Source organism: Pleurodeles waltl, chromosome 3_1 (assembly GCF_031143425.1).
Source record: "Pleurodeles waltl isolate 20211129_DDA chromosome 3_1, aPleWal1.hap1.20221129, whole genome shotgun sequence".
Taxonomy (NCBI): domain Eukaryota; kingdom Metazoa; phylum Chordata; class Amphibia; order Caudata; family Salamandridae; genus Pleurodeles; species Pleurodeles waltl.
In genome coordinates this window covers 1,114,904,689-1,114,929,665 of record NC_090440.1, presented here as the reverse complement: position 1 = coordinate 1,114,929,665, position 24,977 = coordinate 1,114,904,689, and the positions used below count along the sequence as shown (strand labels likewise).

Below are 24,977 nucleotides of genomic sequence, written 5' to 3'. Positions count from 1 at the left end.
CTATTATGAGAAGCCAGAATCACTGGCCACATTAAGCAGAAAAAATGTGAGATCTATGTGTCTTTAGCAACTAACGTACCTGAGGTGGTCAATGTAAGTGAAAAATATACTGGTTTGAGGAGTCAGCTTATGTTGACTGTGGATGGTATGCAGCCATATTTAACGTAGGCAATGAAAACAAGGCACTGCTTTGTTCTCACTCATTTAAGACTAGATACGTTTCACAGCCTGGTGAGATTTCCCACCATGAATGACTGGAGTGCGACAGAAACTGCCCCTGCAACTCTGCCTCATGACAAAGCACAATGCACGTTGTTCTATTATGCAAACTCTGTTAGACAGAGAAGGCAAAATATAATGCTATCACATAGATCTTTTTCCATACGCCAATGTCACCCTGCGTATCTATACCTTCAAACGCTCCCGACCATTGAAATATGCTGTGGCCTCGCAAACTACTTATGTTCTGTAATTAATGTTAGAAAGACTTTAAATTAATGTAAGGTGGCCATGTAAGAGACGGAAGTCTTGTGTGCCAAGGTACCAGGAAAAAGGGCTGAATGTTTGCGGATTGAAAGTTGTAATGCCCATCATGCTTTTGTGAAATCTTCATATAAAATAGAGTTATATCCCTGTTCCCCCTTCATATTCGGTCCTACCTTCATTTCAGCCTGTTTTCTTAGTTTAAAGCTGGTTGGCACATATCCTCTGCGCCGCCAGATCGCATATGTGAAATGGTTGCACTGGTCACTTTATATATTGTTTTATTTGTCGTAAATGCATGAGCTCACATCATAAGTTTACACGTCCCTTGCTTGTGCTGAAGAATTGTACATAAGTAAGGTTTGCTTTATTATAACTCAATTTTTACCGAGTTGCAATGTATTTTATCTAGGTGTTCAGAAGGGAGTTCTTATTCTGCCGTATGACATGCTATGTACTGTTTTTAGGCGTTTTTATTTAACTATTTGTATGTGTGTACTTTTATGATATACTGTGTTAAATCAAATAAAGTGATTACTATAGCATGCCATTTCATCATTTTACACCGGCCGTCAAAGTGTAGACAGGTTTTCCTTAGGCAAATCAGTATTGACTGTGCTCCTCATGGGAACAGTTCATCCTGAATTGTCTGCTGATGCCTCCTCCGGGAGGGAAAACAAGGAGCCCCAAACTGGATTCAATCATATTAGGCCTCATTCGTGAGGTAGAGGTGGAACTTGTGGATAGGGTGCGAGGGACCCACATCCGGACATGCCCTTGGTTACTTCGAGCTTTACATCAAACACATTCTTCTTTCAACAAAGTGCAATAGGTCCATCCATGCTGCATGTGATGAGATAACACCATACACAGTCTACACAGTTCTGCTTGCCACTGCTTCTTAATGCTTAAAGCCCACACAGCCACGGAAACGTCCTACCACTGATCTGTCAGACTTGGCCCTCTGACATTGCCAGATTACTCCATAGGATAGTCTAACCCTGGTTGCTAAGTGCCATCATGTCTATTTTCATCTTTTTGCTATGTTTCTAATAATGTCTGCTTTCTCTCGCTGTCTACCGATGATCTGTTTTCTCTTTTCTACTATTTGCTCTCTTTGCCTTTCTTTTGATTAACTTTATGTTTATCTTGGTCTACAGGCGTGGTTGGTGAGACAGTTCTTCATGTTGCTGCACTATACGATAACTTTGAGGCAGCTCATGTCATTCTGGAGGCAGCTCCTAATCTTGTCAACGAGCCTATGATGTCAGAACTCTATGAAGGTAAGAATGATCAGGATGAATTCCTAGAATGAGCAAGGCCTGCTTATGAAACCTAAGATGTTGTCTTTGGAGTGATTGAGTGTCATTAGGAGACAGGTTTCCTTTCAATAATGAAGACGAAAATTACATGTGTGATAATTTCACCTTGTCGGCATCACCGGCCTGCGGAGTGTCTTTTAAAAATGGCATAAGAAATCTGCGCTGATTGTAGGAGTCCATCTTGCTAAAAAAATCGTATCCAGCAGAAAGTGTCACACTTGCTCGTGTTTGAAAGAAAATTACTTTAAACCCCCCTTTCGCGCTTTTGACCTAGCCCTATATACACTGCCAGGCATCACTCGGACGTGCGCACTTCTGCAGAGTAGATTTAGGCTCTTGTCTCATATAATTTGTAGGGCACAGGAAATACTGCGAAATCTTAAAAATCAGGGTTTTGCACAACGTTTGTACTGTTATTTCCCACATTCTGTAATAGCCAAATGTTTTGTTCGAGACAAAAAACAACCTCCACTTGGCTTGAAGAGAAACTCTTCTTCCAGGAGCCTCTCGGAGTGGTCTACAATTTTAAACCTCCTGCATCGGGGGGAACTTTTCAGGGTGCCAGTAGGGTCTCACCAACCTCCCAGGCCTTCCTCACTGAAAACTAATGGATGTCCCCGTCATCTTGCCAAAGATTGACCCTGGGACTCCTTGCACAGATACAGCCTGAAAAGTAATGACATCACAGTCTGTTACATGTCAACACGCCAATGCGACCTGCTTGTTAAGAGGTTATTTAGGCACTCCACAGAAGGGGCATCAGGCCTCCTACAGCATCAGGCAAACCGTCAGAAACTACAAACCCTGTATTTTGTTTAAACCCTTTTGTATTAACGCTTTTTGAATAAATAAATACGCCACACAGATATACACATGAAAAAAGAACTATTAGGTGGTACTAGGGAATAGAAATTATCATAATTGGATTTGTGTGAGCATAAATGAATAATTACATCATTGACTTATTCACAAGTCAACGTACAACAATACATATAAAACAAACAGATATACGATTGCATGGCTGCTAAAGTGCTAAATGTGATGCATAGAGCGAATAAAAAAAAAAAATACATTTCCAGACATGAAAATTTCTCTGGAATTTTATGTCAGACTAGCCCAATAAGGTTGAAGGATAGAAGCTAAGGACAGAATTGAGCATGGTTCATATATATTTGTACTAAGCTGAAAATACAATACCAACGCTATCATCAATTAGTCCCCATCCCTTCTAGATTATAAAAGCAACCAACAATACAAAGTGCAAAGCGTGCTTCGAAGTGCTGGGAGCCAAGGACAGCCATCCCATATTCTGACCCAAATCTTTCCAAAAAAACAAAATCTAAATGAGAGCATCAAGATAGTCATAAAGTATCATGATTGATGGTGCGCCAACTCTAAAAGTGGTCCCCAGAACTTCTTACCCTTCTGCTGGGCCTTATTTCCCCGGCACTCATAGAGTGCTACCTCCATAATAAATATTGAAAAAAAGCACCCCTGCCATTGGGGGAACGTTGGAGGCTGAGAATCAAGCCAAGCTGCAGCAATGCAAATATGTAGAAATGCCATAGCAATAAATGTTAAAGACTCTCCGCCAATAACACAGGTTGCCTCAGCAACACCCAAAAGCATAATCTGAGGGGTAAGACTAGGACTTAATTTAAGAAGTATTACATACATTTGGAGACTTCAAGCTTAAGCGAGTCTAACCTAGGGCATGTAGAAAACGTGTATCAAGTCAGCTGCCCTGGTGTTGCGTAGCCGGCAGCATGATCCCTCTGTGCCACCCCACTCGGCGATTCTTGCCAGAGTAAAATATAAACCAGAGAACGTTTGATAGTGCTGTGCCTGGAGATCGGAGGAGCACAATATAGTGCAACAGAGTTCAAAATAATCATAGAAACAGAGATCCCATGTACCCAATATCTGCTGCCACTTAACAGTGTGCTTCTCAAGGTCAGCAGGCACGTCAGAATTAAGGATTTGATACATCTGACTAACCAACCATTCTCCATGGCGCAGCAGCAGATCAACTAGCTGAGACTTTGAAAATCCAGCAGACACGCTGGTTTTCATATATATAAAAAGTTATGGATTTGCAGGTATTTAAAAAAGTCTCTGCTATTCAAATTAAATCTTTAACGAAGTTCATCAAATGATGCCAAACTAGTCCCCTCATAAAAGTCTGCCATTTTAAACAATCCCTGTCTCCACCATCTTGTAAGTCAGGTATCATGAAAGATATTTGGTAGCTTGGATTCATATAGACTGGAGTATACCAATTAAAGTCTACCCAAACGGGTCTTTTTCTGACGAATGACACAGTTTTTATAGGCTGCCCCAAGCACTTTAAATCGACCTTCTTATAGTAGCTGGGATCAACCACCGTTAACAAACATACCTTAGCTTAGGCTCGATTAAAAGCTGATAAATGCCAGATGTGTGTTCATTGGTTCCGCCCCCTTTAGAGTGTATAAGACGTCTCATATATTGAAGGGCAGCTGACAGCTGATACAACCACCCCTTTCCCTAGGCAATAATAGAAATGTATTTGCTCTTCTTGTTTTCCCATATGTCCATGTGAATCTAGAAATCATGGTATCCCTCGTTTTCAACCAACAGATCTGGAACTCTAGCGGTAAAGCGTGGAAGACATCCCACACTTTCGGGAGAAATAACATTTTAATCAATTTGCAGTGACACATAATAGACGGGTACAAATTATTCCATCTCCCTAGAGCTTGTTTGGCTTTACTGACTATCGAAGCCAAATTCAGTTTCACTATCTGGTCCACATTAGCACAAACTCAGATACCCTGCATACCCAATCACTCGAGCATCTTGAGTATCAACTCGGCAGAGACTTTCCTGAAAACTCACCAAATCCAGCAGCTTCCATTTCTATTGCCTGTGAAGTTGAATCCGGGTTAGTAGTGATGACTGCCACATCGTTGGCATAAGCTACTATTTTCATTTTTCACCCATGTTACTGCACTGGGGATGTAGCTGGATCAGCGTCCAGCTTGCAGAAAAATGGATCAATATATAATACAAAAATCAAGGGGAAGCACAGGCACCCGTGCCAGGTTCCTCTTTCTTTCTGTATAGGCCCTGCCCGTCCTCTCATCATCTGTAGCCTGGCCACTGGTTTGAAATAAATAGCTCCGACAGCCTTGATGAACCACGTTCCTAAGCCGAACAAGCTCATGACCTTCCTTAGATATTGCCAGTTGACCCTGTTGAAAGCTTTCTCTGCATCCAATAAGGCCATAGCCATGGGCTCATTAGCAAACCTCAGCTGCATCGAATAGCATTATGGCCTGGTGAATATGATCTGTAGTGTCCTTGCTGGGAATAAAATCATGTTGATTGGTTGACACTGATTTGTCAATTATACAACTGAGGCCCTCATTACGAGTTTGGTGGTCAGAGGACCGCCGTGGTGGAGATAGCGGTTGCACTGCCGCGGGATGGGCAGTATAGACCGCCGTATTACGTGAACTGGGAAGGCACCTGCAGAACACAGTCAAGTTTCCTTCCAAGCCGCCAATGTGGACGGACCGCTGTTGCCGGCAGAAGGTCTCTTCATGCCAGCAGCCAGACAGTTTCCACCCACCGTATTATGAGGTTGCACACCGCCAGGAGGTACAGGGCAGTCTAACCGCTGCAAAAGCCCTGGCGGAAGCGAACAACAAGGAAGCACCCACCTTCTGTAACACAGGCATGTCCGTAGGCACCATGGCACGCAAATTGCAAGTCTTTCCAATGCTCCTGATGGCCATTGACATCCAGGAGCAGCGACGCTGACACATATACCAGCCGTAAGTACCCCAACCTAGCACACACTGGAGGGAAGGACATTAGTACAACCGCACACGCACAAACGCCCAATCACCATACATACAAATGCAAGGAAAGCCAGGACAAGCTATTTAGCATCGACACCAACGGTGCCGTTGTAGGTAAATATTATTGGAAATATAAAAAAATGTCATGACAACAACTATATACAAAATGCCACAAGGGCCAGTGCTTCATTGTCCAAATGACCCAGGCACACTGGGCATGTGAGAACTGCCCAACTTGACTCCTGACTGCAATGTGCAGACCTCCACAGGGCAGGGGCATCAATGGAGCATGCAGGCACCTCAACGATGGAGGGGTGTGGGTGTGTAATGAGGGTTTGGATGGGGGTCCTTCCTCTTCTCATCAGGCTTCCCCCCTTACTGTCCTGCTTTTGGGGGCACGCCTTAGCCTTGCCCCTCTTTCCTGCCTTCTTAGGTGGGATGGCGGTGGAGGCCACCACAGCAGGGGACCCAGATGGAGTGCTACCAGGGCTGAAGGTGTGAAGGGCAGGTGTGCCGGTTGTGGCAGCACTGCAGACTGCTGACTGCGGGGCATGACTCAGCCCAGAGGAGGACAGGTAGGTGAAAGGCAGGGGTCTGAGAAAGCAGGGCATTTGGGGGGAACAGGGACTGGGCCTGGAGATGGGAACAGGGAAAACTCATGCAGGAATATCTTTGTCTGGGCACCGGGTAGGTCATGGGTTAGGCGTTTGGGTGTGGAGGGAGAGGGGATGGTTAACAGGTGTGTACGTGGATAAGGTTTGGGTGTTGGTGCGTGGGTGTATGAAATGTGTGTGCTGGGTGGATGAGTGTGGGCATAAACGTGTACTGGGAGGAGGAGTGGAAGAGACACAGGGAGATGGCAGGAAAGATGTGTGAGTGAATGTTGGGGTGGTGTGTGCAGGTAGGGTAGATGTGCTGTATGTGGTTGTGTTGACTGTTGTGGTGCATACGGATGTGGTGTATAGGGTGCATGCATGAGGGTCAGCTCTTGTGGTAACGGTGGCAGTGACAGAACATGTGTCTGGACCTGGGACTGATGATGTGTGGGGTCTACATGTGTGAGTGGCGATGTGACTGTGAAGGGGGAATAGGTGGGGGAGTCAGGGTAGGAAGCGTCTGAATGGTCGGTGGGTGCATGGCGGTGGTGGCGTTTGTGGTGCATGTGAATGTCCTTGCGCTCTGGGTCTGTTGGTGGGTATGCATGCTGGTATGAAAGTGTGCTTTGGTTGGGAAATGGGAGGGGATGTGGGAGTGGGAACAGGTAGTTGGAGGGGGGCGGAAGAAGAAGGAACACTGACTGCCCTAAATGAGGAGGCCAGAGCCTGAATTGATCTCTGAAGGGCAGACAGGGCACCATGAATGCCTTCCAGGAATGGATTTGACTATTGCATCTGGGATGCCGGTCCCTGGATGGCATTCACAATGGTTGTCTGCCCAACAGAGATGGACCTCAGGAGGTCAATAGCCTCATCATTGAGGGCAGCAGGGCTGACTGGGGCAGGAGGTGCAGAGTTGCCTGCAGTGAAGGAAATGCCCACACACCTGCGGTGAAGGAAATGCCCACACTCCTGGGTGAGTGGGCACGGGCAAGTGGGTGGGGAGCTACAGGGAGGGAGGTGCTGGTAAGGGGGGTGGCAGACAAGGATGGTGCAGGCATAGGGCCTGAAGGTTCCTCCACCACCGGGGAGTCACCATCAGAGGAAGAATCTGATGATGGTGTAGATGTTCCTGTCTTCCAAGTGGTGCTCCACTCACCCTCCATTCCACTGGTCCCCTCAGCTCTGCTGGTATCAGCCTCCCGAGACAGGGTGGGAGAAGGAGAAACAAGGAGAAAGTGGTCAATGCCAGCACAACAGCCACATCCAAGTCACTACAACATACGCCAGTGCCATGTCATTACATGCCATGCCTTCACACACACATGCCACTGCAATGACAGCCCAGGCGTGCCACCTAAGTCATGCACATGAGTTTCACACATGCTGACGCACATTCATTCCTATAAAGGATGAAAGCCATACCCTCAACACATGCCTGACCGTCCCCATTGGCTCATGGCTCTTTACGATCACTAGACCCAAACTTTTGCCTCTACCGGCGTTTGGAGGCATACTTTCACAGCCACGTAACCCAAGCACAAATAGCTGTATGATGTGAAACCTCAGACTTTGCAGACTACACATACACCACATGCCAGCAGATAGGGATATGGCCCCAGCAACACTTATTGGATAGTTGGGAGTACAATGTGGGTGAACTCCAGAAGCAGGAACATTGTCCACATCTAAGACCCTGCTCATGTACTACACAGTTGCCCTGTCATCAATGCAACTTAGCAGTAAAGTCAACCCCAACTCACATCCTGCAGTGCATATGAACACTTGTATAAAGCACATCCAGCATCAATGTGTCCCAAGCCTAGTCATACAGTAGCTATCTAGCACACATTCCACAGCCTTTACACACTGCACAGGCTGCACCTATCACTCACCACATAATCTAAGTATGAATGTGAACTCACCCCCTTGTGGCTGCTGTGCTGCCCTCAAGCGCCCATCCACCTCAGGGTACGTCACCGCCAAAAAAAAGTTGGACATAAGGGGGGCCAGGGTCCGACGGGCAACCCTCCCTCGTTGGGAGGACATCCCCAGCTGGGCCTCACCAGTCTTCCTCGCCCAGTGTTGCATGTCCTCCTACTGCTTCCTGCAGTGGGTTCTCTGTCAGGTATGGACCCCAAGGGTTCACAGTTGTTTGGCGATGGCAAGCCAGATCCCCTTCTTTGGATGAGCGCTCGCCTGCATGGATAACATGGAGAAAAGGCGACAGCCATGTAGCATGGCATCTTAGGGACTGCATCGTACACAACACATCCCCTGAACATACGCACATTTAAACCTTCCAGTTATCCTCACAGCTCTTAGCCAGGTCCTTCCACAAGTCACTCATCCTGGTCCCAAGGCCCCCATCCACATTCGTAGCACTCACAATCATAGTGCACTCACCTGCTGCCCTGGTGCCCATACAACTGGGCATAGAGGGGTAGGACACCCTCCACAAGCTTCTCAAGTTCCTCCTGTGAGAAGGCTGGGGCCCTATCCCCTGAAGCACGTGGAATCTTGGCTACCAGTGGCGGAAGACACAGCAGCACATGCAGTGGAGGTATACACAGCACTAGGGCCAGGAGTCAAGTGAACATGAGTACATGAAATGGTGGTCACGGACGCTGTGGACATCACAGTAACTGCCGGCGGTGATCTCCATTGGCTCATGTCTCCCATAGGCAACTATGTTAACCAATGAGGAGTTGCACTGCGGTTGCGACCGCCTACCACCATGATGTCTTACACCAGCGGAATTCGCTCACTTCCATCTGTCCTGTGCATGCAGGACAGGCAGCTGCCATTTTACTTCTACAATGTGTACAGAGGGGGTTTATGAGGTGCATCATGGATGTTTAATAGTGACCTCTGCACAGCTCCGCTGTGCCCACACAGTCCTTTATGCACATAATGATTGCTACTCCCTCCTATTCCCAGGTACAGTAGAAGAATGATGGTGAGGAATGCTCCTGTCTACAGGCCCCTGGTTGATCTTGCCACCCTTGAAGAGAGGCACGTCATCCAGTGCTATCGGCTCAACCGTCAGACCATCATGGATTTTGTGAGGCTGTTGGAGCCGGATCTGCGGGCTGGTATTCGTCATCCCAATGCCATCAAACCCACAGTACAGGTGTTGGCAGTCCTCCACTTCCTTGCCTCAAAGTCCTTCCAAATAACAGTGGACTGGGCTGCCAGAATGTCCCAGCCCAGGGTTCTGCAAAGTCGGTCCTGGAGAGACGGGTCCATGCCAGATTATTAGCATATCCACATTTAGAAAAATTTTGAATTCTGAAACATCTTGTTTCTAAATGTGGATATGCTAAAAATCTGGCCTGGACCCGGCTCTCCAGGACCGACTTTGCAGAACCCTGTCCCAGCCCATGTTCAGTAGCATCTTGAAGAATGTCCTATGTACACTACTGAAACATACTGGCAGCTATGTAGCTGTACACATTACTTTAGATGTGGTGCTGTTAACTGTTTTATAGAACTTGTAAATGATTGCTCCCCCTTCTGTCAATGTCACATAAATTGGTAGGTCAATGGTCTTCCTGTTACATATGTGATGGCTGTATATAATGTAGTCATGGTAGATAAAGACGTAGACAGAAACTGTGCTCAAAGGTGTTCAATTGAATAATACAAATAATACAAGTGCAAGGGCTGATGAGTGGGGTCATGGCGAGTGGGATCATCTGAGTACTTATCCCACTTGTGGGGAGCCGTTGTCCAGTATGATGGCCATGTGAAAAAAGTATTATGACAGTGGACAGTCAACAGGGTGTCGCTGTGACACACAAGAGGGTATGTTCTGAAGAGGCTCACTTCCTGGTGGTGGTGTTGGTCTTGGCATCAGTGGAGGCTGGATGTCTGGCTGGACGTCCTCGCTTGTGTGGGGGCTCCTCAGTTACAGGGGAAGGTGCGCTGGTGTCCTATGTGTTCTGTGGCAGGGCCTCCATTCCACTGGTTGCGGCTGATGTGGAGGGCTCAGATGTGATCTGGCTCATGGTAGGGGCCTGCTGGTGGGAGGTGGACTGACACTGGATGCTGGCAGGTTCTGTCAGCACCCTTGCTATGGTGGCCATGGTGGCATTGTGGGTCTGCCACTGCTGCATGGCCTCCTGATGGTTCTCCCTCTGTAGCCTCTGGGTCTCCTGCAGGGTAGTGAGTGTCTGGGCCATGGTGTCCTGGGTTTCATGGTATGCACCCAGGACCTGGTTGCGGGCCTCCTGGCCAGTCTGATGTTGTTGCTTCCCCCTCCCTGGGACCACAGATCCCCTCCCACTAGCTCTGGCACCCTGTGACTGTGCTCCTGGCACAGTGTGCACCAGGGCCTTCATTGTCTGTGGCAGGTGCTCTTGACTCAGACCCCTGTACTGTGGGGAGCACCTCTAATTGAATGGTCCCTGAGGCATAGGTTTGGGGAGGAGGGGCTAGCTGTGATTTTGTAGCCACATAGAAAGGGGAGCCCAGGGTGTCTAGGTTGGGCTGCTGGAGGTGGACTGGCCAGTCGCCCCAGATGCCCCAGGCATTTTGTTGTCCTGCAGACATCCACTGGGGCCCTCATCCTGGGAGGGCTGTCTGACCCTGGCATCCTTTGCTGGATGGCAGTAGCAGGGTTAGCTGTGAATGGAAAGGGTGAGAGTTATTACGTGGAAATGTTGTTGCAGTGTCATGGTGTGCCGCTTGCAGAGGGTGGAATTGTTACCCAGGGATGGCAATGACATTTGCAGCAATGCTGACACTGCATGGTGAATGGCCTTTGTGCCATGCTTGTCATATCAATTGTAGTTGTGAGTTTGCTGTCTGACATTGCTGTAACTGGCATTGGTAGTGAGGTGGTGTTGCCCAGCAGTCTGGGTGGGCTGTGGAATGAATGTCCATGCAGGTGCACCAGTGTGAGGTGTGAGTGTGACTTGGATCAGGCATGTCTAGTGATGGATTGTGGGAGTAGTAGTTGGGAGATAGTGAAGGTTTAGCATGCATTGTGTGGGTAGGTGGGTGTGTGGATGGTGAGATAGGGGTGGTGTGGCATGCAGAGTAGGAAGATGGGATGATAGTGGGGGGTGCATTCTCATGGTCTGTGATATGATGGGGAGTGATAGGTGCTTGGGAGGCATGCAGGACTGGAGTGGTTAGTGCTCAGGAGGGGTGTAGGTTCCTTACCATTATCAATCCCTCCAATGATTCCTGTCAGGCCCTCAGGATGAATGATGTCCAAGACCTTCTCTTTCCAGGTTGTCAGGTCAAGGGGAGGAGGTGGGGGCCCACCGCCAGTCTTGTGGAGGGCGATGTTGTGCCTGGACGCCATGGAACGGACCTTCCCCCAGAGGTCGTTCCACCTTTTTCTGATGTCCTCCCTTGTGCGTGGGTAACTGCTGACTGCATTCACCCTGTCGACGATCCTCTGCCATAGCTCAGTTTTCCTGGCCACTGATGTTTGCTGGACTTTTGCTCCCATCAGTTTTGGCTCGACTCTTATGATCTCGTCCACCATGACCCGCAACTCAGTGTCGGTGAAGCGCAGGTGCTTCTGGCATGACGTGTTGTGGGAGTGCGTGCAACGTGTGAATTATTGCTCAATGTGCAGTGGTTCGTGGGTCATATATCTCTGGCTCGTGGTGATATCCGCAATGCTTTGTGGGAGTGTAAGGGGGTTTGTATTATAGTGCGGTGAACAGGTGAGTGTGGTGTGTGTATATGTTTCAGGTGTGGGGTATTCGGGCTGTCCAATCTGGTGTTGCCTTCTATTGGCAGTGATTTTCTAGCCCGCCGCGGTGAGCACCTCCAATGGTTTATCATTGTGCATGTTCAGCTGTGCTGAATTGTAACTTATATTATGGCAGCCAGAATGGTGTCAGCGTGGCAGGCCCGGTGGACGAACAGTCACTCTTTCGCCATCAATGGCATTGGCAGTGTTTGATTTCAGGCTGTGTTTCGTTGGTTTGGTGTTTGTGACTCGTAATATGGCAGACACTGTAGCGTTAACACTGGCGGGATGGTGGTGGGATTTTGCATGCCGGTCTTGCCCAAAGGCCTCCAAGCTCGTAATGAGGGCCTTAGTCTAGCAGCCAGGATTTTGGAGTAGATCTTTGAATCGCTATTTATTAAAGTTATAGGCAGATACGATCCACGCACAGAGGGATCTCACCTCTTTTACGAAAAACCACAATGTTGGTGTTTGACCAAGACTGAAGAGGCCTTAGGCCCTGCTGCACCTGCATAAAACGTTTGAGCATATCCGGTTGTTAGGAACATACTGAAGGTCTTATGAAATTTTAGCAGGATTTGGTTGGTCCCTGCAGTCTTCACTGAGGACAATTGAATGAGAGCCACTTGTAACTCATCATCGCTAATGTTAGCCCCCAAAAAATGCTGCTCCTCCTGAGTGGTGCCAGCCAAAGCCATTCTACCTAGAAATTCCTCCATAGTCTGTTTCCCCAGTGGAGATTGAGCTTGATAGAGTCCTTCATAATAACTCCTTGTTAGACCTGACAGCCTTAGGGAGGTCATCCCCCAACTTTTTGCCTGTCTCCCTCCACTTTTCTGGAACTGTGTTTGCTGGTTTTAGGACATTGCACACTTTACCACTGCTAACCAGTGCTAAAGTGCATATGCTCTCTCCATTAAACATGGTAACATGGGTTCACTCCCAATCGACATATTTAATTTACTTATCAGTCCCTAGCAAAGTGCACTACATGTGCCCAAGGTCTGTAAATTAAAAGCTACCAGTGAGCCTGCAGCACCGATTGTTCCACCCACATAAATAGCCCCTTAACCATGTCTCAGGACCGCCGTTGCAAGGCCTGTATGTACAGTTTCACTGCCACTTCGACTTGGCATTTAAAAGTACTTGCCAAGCATTAAACACCCCTTTTTCTACATATAAGTCACCCCTAAGGTAGGCCCTAGCTAACACATAGGGCAAGGTGCTATGTAGGTAAAAGCAGGACATGTACATATGGGTTTTATATGCCCTGGTAATGCAAAACTCCTAAATTTGCTTTTCACTACTGTGAGGCCTTCCCCTTTCATAGGCTAGCATTAGGACTACCCTTATATATTTTCTGAGTGGTAGATTCTGATCTGAAAGGGGTAACCAGGTCATATTTAGTATGGGCAGAATGGTAATAGAAAATCCTGCTTATTAGTGAGGTTGGATTTTATATTACTTTTTTAGAAATGCCACTTTCAGAAAGTGAGCATTTCTCTGCACTTATAAACCATTGGTGCCTTACAGTCTGTCTCCAATCAACGTCTGGGCTGAGCTGGTTGACAGCTCCCTTGTGCATTTCACTCAAACAACCACATACATAGTACACTTAGGGCCAGATGTAGGTAAGTATAATTTTGCGACTTGCAATTTGTGAGTCATAGTGACTCGCAAATTGCAACTCGCAAAACCAAATGCAGAAAGGTGTCTCAGACACCTTCTGCGACTCGCTATGGGGTCGCAGAGCGAGTCCATGCACTCACAGGGATGGTGGCCTGCTGGAGACAGCAGCCCTCTATGTCTGTGACTGCTTTCTTTTTTAATAAAGCAGTTTTTTTTTCTTTTTGCAGCCCGTTTTCCTTAAAGGAAAACGAGCTGCAAAAAGAAAAACTTCCGAAACCATTTGGTTTCGGTTTTTTCAGAGTAGGCAGTGGTCAATAAGACCACTGCCTGCTCTGAAAAAACATTTTTATCAACATTCACACCTATGGGACCCCTTCCCTTTTGCAAATGAGTTACCACCCACTTCAAGTGGATGGTAACTGCGAGTTGGTTTGCGACCAAATTCGTGGTCACAAAGCAACTCAGCATGGCGATGCGGTCGCAAATAGGAAAGGAACACCCCTTCCTATTTGCAAGTCTCAGCCTCAAATTGCGAGTCGGTACCGACTCGCAATTTGAGGTTGTGCATCGCGTTAGGCCTTTTGCACATCACAAACTGCGTTTTTCGCAGTTTGCGACGTGCAAAAGGCTTTCTACATCTGGCCCTTTGTCACACTTGCACTCATCTGCATATTGAATGGGTCTTCCTGGGTTGGAAGTGTGGAGGGCCTGACATTTACATTTCAAAAGTGGCCAGCCCTCCCACAGTGGACTGCCAAACCCTCTTCTGGGACCCTGCAGACAGGACTGTATTGAACTGGGAAGTTGTGCACTTCAAAACCACTCTTTGAAGCCTCCCCCACTTCAAAGGCATTTTTGGCTATATAATCTGGGTCTCTGACCCCACCAACTCAGACACCTCTGGGCCAACACCTATATCCTGTCAAGAGTAACTGCCTGGCTGCCCAAAGGACTCATCTGGACTTATTTTCTGAGAAGGACTGCTGCCCTGCTAGCCTGCTGGCCGCTGACTTTGCTGAGAATGACTCTGCCTTCCTCAAAATTGCTTTCGAAGGGCTTGGATTAAGCTTGCCTACTGTTTTCTGAATTCTGAGGGCTAAAAGACTTCATCTCTTCAGAAAACCTCTTGTGCATCAAAATCGATGCACCACCTGCCAGAATCAATGCAAAGTCTTCATTGCGATCCAGAAATCGCCACGCATCTGACCAGAACAACATAGCCAGACTTCCTGAGTGGCAATTCGGCTCAGTGCCTGCCTTGCAATGGAAATTTGATGCATCACCTACCGGAGCGACGCAACACCCATGTCCTCTTCCAGCGCATCAAGGATTTTTCCCTGCATTGTCACTGGGCGTCAAAATACCTCACAACGCAGTGAGGATCCAAGACTGTTCCGCACAAAATGATACAAACCTCTTGCAGTGTGGAAAGAAACAACGCATTGTCTTAGCTGCACTGGAAAATCTGATGCACACCTTATTTTTCCACACATCTCCTCCTCTGAAGTCTCCGGGTGTCGTTATTGTGTGTAACAAAGAGACAACTGTTTATTTTCAAGGATTAAGACTCTTTTAAACACTTTAAAAGTGATATTTCAACTTGTGCTCATTGGATCTTTGTCAGTTTGACCTTATTCTATTCTGATAAATATTATCTAATAAACCTGTGTGGTGTATTTTTGTGGTGTTTTCATTGTGTTACTGTATGATTTATTGTACAAATACTTTACACATTGCCTTCTAAATTAAGCCTGACTGCTCAGTGCCAAGCTACCAGAGCGTGGGCACAGGATAATTTGGATTGTGTGTGACTAGGATTGTGGTCCCTACTTGCACAAAGGTGTATGCCTCTGCCAACTAGACACCCCATTCCTAACGGCCCTAATATTGTCAAGGTCCGAAACCAAGTCACCCCTTGTGTCCTTGACCTTACTAACATAGCCTTCCACAACCTTCTGGTGCATATGAACTGCTAACAGGTGGCCTACTCATTCACTATACTGATAGCACTCCCGTCACAAGGCTAAAAATATTCTGGCTGTTTTTTTTTTCTGGCTTTCTCACAATGATTGTGGCTCTTGCTAGTGCAACTTGTTGTTGCATTGCCTTCCCCAACAGCTGTGACCAGAAGCGCTTCATGCTCACTCAGATCATGATAAAGCTCCTAAGAGAGTATTTGGTTTTGCTTCTGTTGAGTTAAACTGAACCCTAGGGTTTCCCCTTGCACCCCTGCTTTGACAGCATCCTTGATGACATCCAAACATGTACTCCCAAAGCTTAATTTTAAAATTCTGGAATCTAAGCCTTCATTCTCTGGATCTTGGCAGGATTCGATGAAAATCTTCTCTTAAACGACCAGCTCCACCTCCTCTTCATACAACCATCTAAGGATAGTTCTATTACCAGGAGATTGTGGTCTGACATACCTCGGAGGAGACACTCTATCTGCGCCACGATAATAGCTTTGGAGACAGGAAAAAATAGTCCAGCTGAGCTAAAGATCGATATGGGGCAGAATGATAAGTAAATCTGGCATCTGGCGCTTTAAGATTAAGCCAAGCCTTTACTAGACCAATCCCTTTTAGAAAATCACAGAGAGCTCTGTAAACACATGGTTTAAGGTCACTGAATGGTGCTGGTTATGTCCCTCATCGTAAACCTAGATCCATTGGAATGTACATCGTAAACTACTACATATGGTGCGACCAGGTAGCGAGTTCTATAGAAAGAGAATCTAGAACATAAGGTTCATCGAAAATGAAGCTATACAGCGTACATCAAGAAAAAGTCCCAACACCATATCTACATTCTGTTATGGCCCATCTTCCAAACTTGTCAGAGGAACAGCCTCTGAAATCACACAGCAAACCCTGTTCTCAAGGCACAAACACAGGGTTTCAATACAAAATAGACAGGTACGTCGAAGACCTAATGAGGCAAAGATTCCTGTATTTCACCTTTGTGCTTTCTCCCTAGCCAGCTTCATTGTAGTAGGCCACGCTCTTTCACAGTACAATTCCTTATACAACATTCAGTTTGCACCACTGACAGTAGCAGAATTAGATAAGTTACAGTACAGGGAAGGAATAGAATACTCACTCAACCATTATGTGTGCAATGCAGCTCTACCATTATATAATATTATGAGTACGGAAGGCCAACAGCAGCAGTGCAGGGCTCTTCGAGGTGAGTTGGCACTCCAAGGGTTAACTGGAGGTGTTTTTCAAACACACATATCAGGTATTTCATGGTTATTGCATAGAAAATGTCCACCTGGTTGTTTTAACTACATTTCTTTTCTTTGGGTTTCAGGGCAGACAGCACTCCACATCGCTGTGGTAAACCAGAACCTCAGTCTGGTAAAAGCCATGATTGAGAGCGGAGGAAATGTTTCATCGCCTCGGGCCACTGGTACCTTCTTTAAATTTCAGTGCCACAAGTCATTCTATTTTGGTGAGCAGTAAAATGAATGATGCATTCTCTGCTTTTTGCCATCTCATTTTTCTGTCATGTTCATTGTGATTTTGATAATTTCCATAGAAGACAGCAATCAAAACATCAGATGAACAATTTACAATGATCATCTTTATCCACATTTTACCCCAGCCCCTTTCTCTGTTCTCCTGGCAATACATTTAAATACACCCCTGCTTTATGGTTCTATGCCTTAGTGGCAATCGGAATTTGGAACAAGCAAACATAATGTTTTGGTAATTTCATATGTCAATTATTATTAGAAATTTAAATTCACAGTGCTATCCTATCCATACATTTCTCCCAAGAGGCAATTCTTTGATTAAGTGTGCTATGGGTGCCACCATTAATCTTTGATTGATGGAGTGGCATGACATTTTCAAGATTTTCTAGACAGCTTCATAAGATACCTTTATGTAGGGTGAATTTGTATGTGTTTCACATATACTGAAATTGTTATTGTGGCACTTGAAGTCGAGACTAAACTTTTAGAAGCTTGGAAGGATAAAGGTAGGTCTTATAAAACACTACAATATAATGTTTTGCAAGTATAGAAATGCAGAACAGATTTTCGTTTCTTAGACTCATTCACCATTCCCACTGACTAGCAGAGATGAACAATCAACCTATTAAATTTCTATCATTAATTTGGAATGGGGAAGTGCAGACTAAGCTGCATATCGCTTAGAAAAATATTGCTCTAATTGAGCATTTCCAGGATGGACACACTGAAGGTTGATCAAATGAATTTATAGGCATATTAAGTAACTTGTCTTATTATAGATTTGGATATAAAATCACTGACTAACCCATTGTTCTTCCTGGAATTGGTTCAGCAAAAAAGACAATTTCACAAATGCGTATAGCTGTAAAACGATGTGTGGTGTAGCTGGAGCAAGAATCAATACTCAATGAGGTCAACGGATCTTTGGACCCTGCAGAGGATGTGGTACAACAAAACAACAACTTTTCAGTAAAAAAACATTGAAGTGTGGCCATACAAGGAAACCTCCTGTCAGGAATAAGGTTGAGGGTGTTATTACAAACTTAAGCTCAGAATCATACAGGCAGAATCATGTAGATAATTCGCAAGCCAAAGTTATAAAGATACAGAGTCACCAAGGGCTGACCACGGTGACAAAATACATTCAGGTGAATTAATATCAAGAGAACTAGACATTGAACAAAAATAATACTGATCATAAGTAAGGTAACTTGATGAATGGAAAACAAACGCTGCTCAGTTGAAATCATCAAAGTTCAATTTAGCTGAGCATGGAAAAACCCTACAGTTTAGCTAATTAGAGAAGAAAGGCCCTCATTATAAGTTTGGCGGCAAATGCCGCCTACCGCCACGGCAATGGCCACCAACATACTGTCGACGTGGCTGCCGACTGTCCACCAAATTATGACCGTAGACGTAATTCCACCAGAAGGCTGGTGGAATTCCAGCTACGGACATGGCGGTGGATGGCGGTAATGTGGCGCTGCTGCCAGCAGCAGTGCCATGCCAGCAGAACATCGCCGACCATATCATGAGCCATGATACGGCCTGGCGGTGCTTCGCTGGTGGACACTGCTGCTGGCAGCAGCACCGCGACCCGTCTCCTGCCGGAGGACCCCCTGCAAGCAGGTAAGTCAGGTTCTCTGGCAGGAAAGGGGGGTGGGGGATGTTGTGTGCGTGTGTGAGGGGTGTGTGACTGTGTTTGAGTGCGTGCATGTGTGTGTAATGCGTGTGTGCCTGGATGTATGTTAGTGAGTGTTGCTGTGAGGGTGTATGAATGTATGCATGCGTGTGTGAATGTGGGAATGCATGTGTGTATGGGTGTGTATGTGTGTGTATGACGGGGGTTGGGAGGGGGAGGGAGTGGGTGGAGGAGGACTCTGGGGAGGGGGAGGGTGGCGGTTAGAGACCCCTATCAGTGCCAGGGAAGGAATTCCCTGGCACTGATAGTGCCTACCGCCATGGTTTTTGTGGCGGTACAGAAACTGCGGAAACTATGGCGGTGGGCGGGGTCAAAATGCCATGGGCGGCCTAGTGACGGCTGCTGGGCTGGAGACTGTAGTCTCCAGCCTGGCGGTTGTTACCGTCGTGGCAGTCGGTGTGTTAACTTGACGGTTTGGCTTTGGCCAAACCGACAATGTCATAATAGTGGCGGTATGTACCGCCAACTTGTTGGCGGTATTATCACCACTATTACATCGACCGCCAGGTTCGTAATGACCCCCAAAACTTTTGGAGCGGAACACATGCCTGCAAAAGACAAAAAGAACTAAAAGGACAAAAGGATTTTGAAAAAAGGTAATCTCGGGCAACAGGTTACTAACTAAGAAGGGCAAAGAGTAGGTAAAAAGGGAAAGCGTCAGCATATCAGTACCTTGGTCATGAGTCTTCTTCTTTGGACTAGGGAAAACATCTCTAAGTCTCAGCAAGGCATTTCAAAGAGGCAAGGGCAGAGATGAAAATACCTCTCCAAGGGGTTCAGCATTCAAGATACAGGAAGGAAAGGGGTTCTGTTTCTGTCAGCGAGACCGGATCCTCGGGGTTTGCGCCTGTTCCCAAATTTGTCCACCTCTTGGCAGCTCCAAACTCTACTAGCCGTTATAGCACAGAGTTAAAGAATGGCCAAGCGGGGATGGATTTTAGGTTGGGAACAGCGGGGAAGGAGATCTGTGGAAGCAAGAGTTAGGAACACAATAGCAACGTTATTCACATTAATCTTCATAAACTTTGTTAATAAATATCTATACTTTGATAACATGAGAGATCAAAAGCTTTTCAATAAAATGACTTTTTGGTTCTGGATACCTAGAAGCAAAAGAAGGATTACCCAAACTTTCATTTAAGCATTTCCAGAATAACACCTTATGCACCGACCATGGAACTCTCTCAAGTTAGTTCTTGGAATAGTAACTATGGCATGACATGAATAATACTGTAAAGTCACACTCTGTTTTGATTTGAATTTCAGGATTCAATTGCCCAGAAATTACTATGCTTCATATTGCTAAACTGTACATCAAGATTCCAATGCTAGGAAATGATCGCGCACTCTGCCGATCTGAACTGCAAGGGTTAATTGCCAAGAACGAATCATGCACAATGCTGCTGATTCAACCATCAAGATTCAAATGCCAGGAAATTATTGCGTGCTCTGCCGATCTGAAATGCAAGGGTTAAAGGCCAAGAATGAATCGTGCACACTGCTGCTGAATCAACCATCAAGATTCACATGCCAGGAAATGATTGCGCACTCTGCCAATCTGAAATGCAAGGGTTAAAGGCCAAGAATGAATTGCGCACACAGCTGTCGATTCAACCATGAAGATGCAAATGCCAGGAAATGATCGCGCACTCTGCTGATATGAAATGTAAGAGTTAAAGGCCAAGAATGAATCGCGCACACGGCTGCCGATTCAACCATCAAGATTCAAATGCCAAGAAACAATCACACATGCGATTTAATCCAAAGACTAAAACAAAAAAAAATCTCAAGAAACGGAGTCGGGGGCCTAACCCAACCTCTGCCTTACCGCCCTGCTTGAGGATCACCAAGGTAATGAGGACAGGGCCTGGAAATGTCCAAGTAGGCCTCCGGAACAGGAGCCCTGGAAACTGCTGCTGCTTTGCACCAGGAGCTCTGAATAGTGAGCACTTGGAGCTGGGCTGGGTTCCTTAAATAGACCCAGCCCGCCCACTGCCACACCCAGCCACACCTAGTCAGGCTGCAGGAAAGGCTTGAAAATGAACAATACATTGCAAACAGTATTAAAGACATATCAATATAAATACCTGCAATGCAAAAAGTTAATATGCAATATCAGCACACAATGCATGAATTATTACAATGCACAAGTTTTGTTTCTTTGCGTTATGTTGCCCGTAGAGCACGCATTGTCCTGGTGTTGACAGTACTCCCCCCTCCCGAACGTGCTCCAAGGCCTGGTTTGTCTGGGTTTAGGCAGTGAAAACGCTGCACTAGTCTTGGAGCATGAATGTCAGATGCTGAGACCCATGAGTCGTTCTCGGGACCGTACCCTTTCCAGGATATTAGATACCAGAGAGTACGTCCTCTAAATTTTGAATCCAAAACCTGTTTTACTTCGTATTGCAGTTCTCCTTGTACCAGTACTGGATTTGGTTGAGAGTGAGTTTTCTGGAAAGCTCTTTTTAGTAGAGAAGTATGGAACACAGGATGAATACGTAGTGATTTTGGTAACTGTATTTTGTAAGACACTGGATTGATCTGTTGAAGAACTGTGTAAGCACCTATATATTTGGGATTAAACATATATCTTTTGTTGAAGTCAGTGTGACGTGTGGAAAGCCACACTCTCTCTCCTGGATTATATTGTGGTCCCTCACAATGTTTTTTGTCATAATGTTTTTTATACTTTTTATTTGCTTTGTTCAGATGTTGCTGGATTTGTTTCTGGGTTTGATGGAGTTGTCGTGTGGTTTCTGACACCGCTGGTGCCAGTGAACTTTCTTGTGGAATTGTGATTGGCAAAGTTTCTGGGTGATCACCAAATAGGCCAAAAAAGGGTGTCGCTCCAGTAGAAGAATGATACAAGTTATAGTAGGCCAGTTCAGCTAACCAAAGCATTGATATCCATGAATGAAGTGCTTTTTCAGCGTAAGCACGCAAATATTGTTTCAGTGTTTGATTGAGTCTCTCCGTTTGGCCATCTGTTTAAGGATGGTGACTGGTAGATAATGTAGATGTAACTTGTAGTGTTTTGCACCATGTTTTCCAGAAGTTAGAGGCAAATTAAGATCCTTGATTGGAAATAATTATTTTTGGTAATCCATGATAATGGACCACTTGATTTAAAAGTATTGTTGCCAATTCACTGGAGGTAGGCAATTTCCTGCAAGCAATGAAATTTGCATATTTTGTGAGACTATCTACCACTACAAGAATTACGGAGTGATGTTGAACGACTGGCAGTACTGTAATAAATTCAATTGATATGTGTTCCCAAGGTCGGAGCGGAGTTGGGAGAGGATGTAACAATCCTTTTGGTTTTGAATGACTTGTCTTGGTGCGGGCACAAACTTCACAGTTAGTTACCATTTGCTTGACGTCTTTCGTCAAAGTGGGCCACCAAAAATATTGTTAAATTATTTCAAGTGTCTTAGGAATACCTGGATGACCTGCCGTAGGTATAACCGGTAACCAATGAAACACTAATTGTGCAACTTGGTAGTAGGAACAAATAAACATGCATCATGAAAAGGTAAGTCTTGTTTGATTGATCTTTTGGGGTTTGCTTGAGCCCATTTCTGTCATTTTTGGATGGTGAAAGAATTACGAATACTTTCAAAAAAATCTTCAGTCTTGAGGATACAAAGAATTTTGTCTGGAGTAATGATAGCTCGAGGGGGCTGGATTGTAGGTATCATGGTAGAGTCTTGTCTGGACAAGACATCCGCTTTGCAATTATCTTTGCTGGGGCGAAAGGTTACCACAAAATCAAACTCAGCAAAAAACAGCATCCAGCGTAATTGTCGAGGAGTCAAAAGTCTAGCTGAGCTCATGAACTGGAGATTACGATGATCTGTGTATACTGTAATAGTGTATCTGGCACCTAGCAAATAGTGTCTCCACTCTTTTAATGCGTCACGGATTGCTAGGGGTTCTTTCTCAGCAATGACATCATTTTGTTCTGTGTCGTTTAGTTTTCGGGACATGTAAGCTACAGGGTGTAGCTGACCGGTATCTTTGTTACGTTGTGATAACACTGCACCAACTGCCACATCTGAAGCATCTGCTTCTACTATGAATGGACGTTCAGTATCTGGGTGAGTCAAGACTGGGGCGGTGGAGAAGGCTTCCTTTAAGATTGAAAAAGTCTTGTCCGCTTCTGGAGACCATATACATGGTTCTTTCTTTTGTAGTAACTTGGTGATTGGCGCCACTGTCTGTGAGAAGTGGTCTATGAACCTACGATATAAATTTGCAAAACCAAGGAAGCACTGAACATCTCAAACGGTTTTTAGAATTGGCCAATCGGATACTGCTTGCACTTCTCTTTCTGCCATGACCATGCCTTGAGGGGTAAGGATGACCCCTAAAAATTCAACGGTGGTAACATGAAATTCACATTTGCTCAATTTGCAATATAAATGAGGTTTCCGAAGGGCTGTGTGAATGTTGTACATGTTCGACTTCGTTATTAGAATAGATTAAAATATCATCTATATATACTATTGCAAATAGATCTAGATATTCTCTAAGGACATCAATCAGAAAGAATTGGAATGCCGCTGGAGCATTACAAAGTCCAAAGGTCGTTACTGTGTATTCAAATAGACCATATCTAGTTTTAAAGGCGGTTTTCCACTTGTCGCCTTCTCTCATCTGTAACGCCGCGCTCTGACGCGGCGTCTCTTTCTGTCCTCGCGGGTGGACCGTGCTACCGATATTCAGAGCGCCGTTCCCCGCGTGTTTTGACTAAGCTTTCTGGGAAGCATATATTTCGCTCCCGGTCGCGCTACACGTACGTGTAGCCTTTTTTCTTCTTTTCTTGTTGGTGGTGGGTTTTTTGTTGGGCCTTTGCCTGTCTCTATCCATGTTGTGTCCATCTTGTCTTCTTCGTGTTTTTGTTCCAGCATGCTCTGTTTCTCTTTATACTACTTCCTTTTTCCTATACTGATCTATGGGCTTTTCCCAATCCAAGATGGTGTTACTTCCCTTTCCTGTGATGTCACTTCCCTTTTCTCAGTATATAAGTCAGTCAGTCTTGTTCCTCCTTGCGTTGCAAACACTTCCTTCTGGTTGTGCTGTTCGCTCCTGTTCTTTGTTCCTGCTTTTGCCTTGGGAGATTTTTGCCTGTTCTTTGTTCCTCCTTTTTCCTTGGGATATTTTTGCATGTTCCTTTTTTCCTGCCTTGTACCCTGGATATTGCCTATTTTTGTTTCCTGTTGTCAAGTCCTGTTTTTTCTTGTTTTCCTTCTGGAGTTCCTGTTAGAGGTTTTTTCCCCAGTGTTGGTTTTTTTTCCCTCTGGGACTCCTTCTGGAGGGTACGGTCTGCTTTGGCGTAGCCTGTCAAGCGGCACCGTGGCTACTAGAAGGGGTCGCCCTTATCTGGGAGCATCCAGGACCTGTAGAAGACTTGGTGTATTCGCCAATCCGAAATCCAGAGGTGAGAAGTCCAGCGCAGTACGTGACAGATTGCAACGCCAAAAGATTCTGCGTTGCGAGAGCGCCATGGAAGATCCAAAGGGAGAGGTGTCAGAAAATGCTCAAGCTATGTTACAGACTGTCCAACAACAAGCCCAAGAGTTACAACAGTTACGGGCAGAGAACACTGCGCTACGACAGGTCTTGTCTTCCCTATCAATGGACATACCACCCGTATCTGCTACTATTCCTCGATATTCCGGAGATCCTTTAAAGATGAAGGAATTTTTGGACGCCCTGATGGTTTACTTTGCCTTTTGTCCACTCCAGTTTTCTTCGGATAAGACTAAGGTGGGCTATCTGATCAGCCTTGTCTGGTCCAGCGCTTGCTTGGGCGACTCCTCTGGTTTCTGCAGATGACCCAGTCCTGGCTAACTATTCCGCTTTCCTGACTGTTTTCAAACAAATGTTTGAGAGACCTAGGGTAGAAGCAGCAACTGAAGAAGCCTTATGTGACATTCAGCAAGGTAATCAGGATGTACTACAGTATATAACCCGCTTCAAACAGCTGGCAGCTGAAACCTCCTGGGTAGAACGCACCTTCGTAACCCTTTTTCGCCGAGGCCTGCGTGAAGAAATTAAAGATGAGCTTGTACACTCTTCCCCAGCTTGTTCTTTGAAAGAATTAATGGATCAATCTATGAACATCGAGTATAGACTTCGAGAGCGCAAGATGGAAAGACATAGAACTAGAGCTCCATACCAGCCCGGTACCTTCCGTGCTAGCA

At 45.8% G+C, this 24,977-nt stretch overlaps 1 protein-coding gene across 1 annotated transcript in view; it reads left to right on the top strand.

The window, feature by feature from the left end:
- Positions 1 to 1,254: 1,254 nt before the first annotated feature.
- The window catches only part of LOC138283554 (transient receptor potential cation channel subfamily V member 5-like), a 479,342-nt gene continuing 455,619 nt past the window's right edge, over positions 1,255 to 24,977 (top strand). The window contains exons 1-3 of the mRNA XM_069221494.1: positions 1,255 to 1,306; positions 1,644 to 1,766; positions 16,901 to 17,041. Of these exons, the coding sequence (XP_069077595.1) occupies positions 1,255 to 1,306; positions 1,644 to 1,766; positions 16,901 to 17,041 (316 nt within the window). The remainder of the gene's footprint in view (positions 1,307 to 1,643; positions 1,767 to 16,900; positions 17,042 to 24,977) is intronic.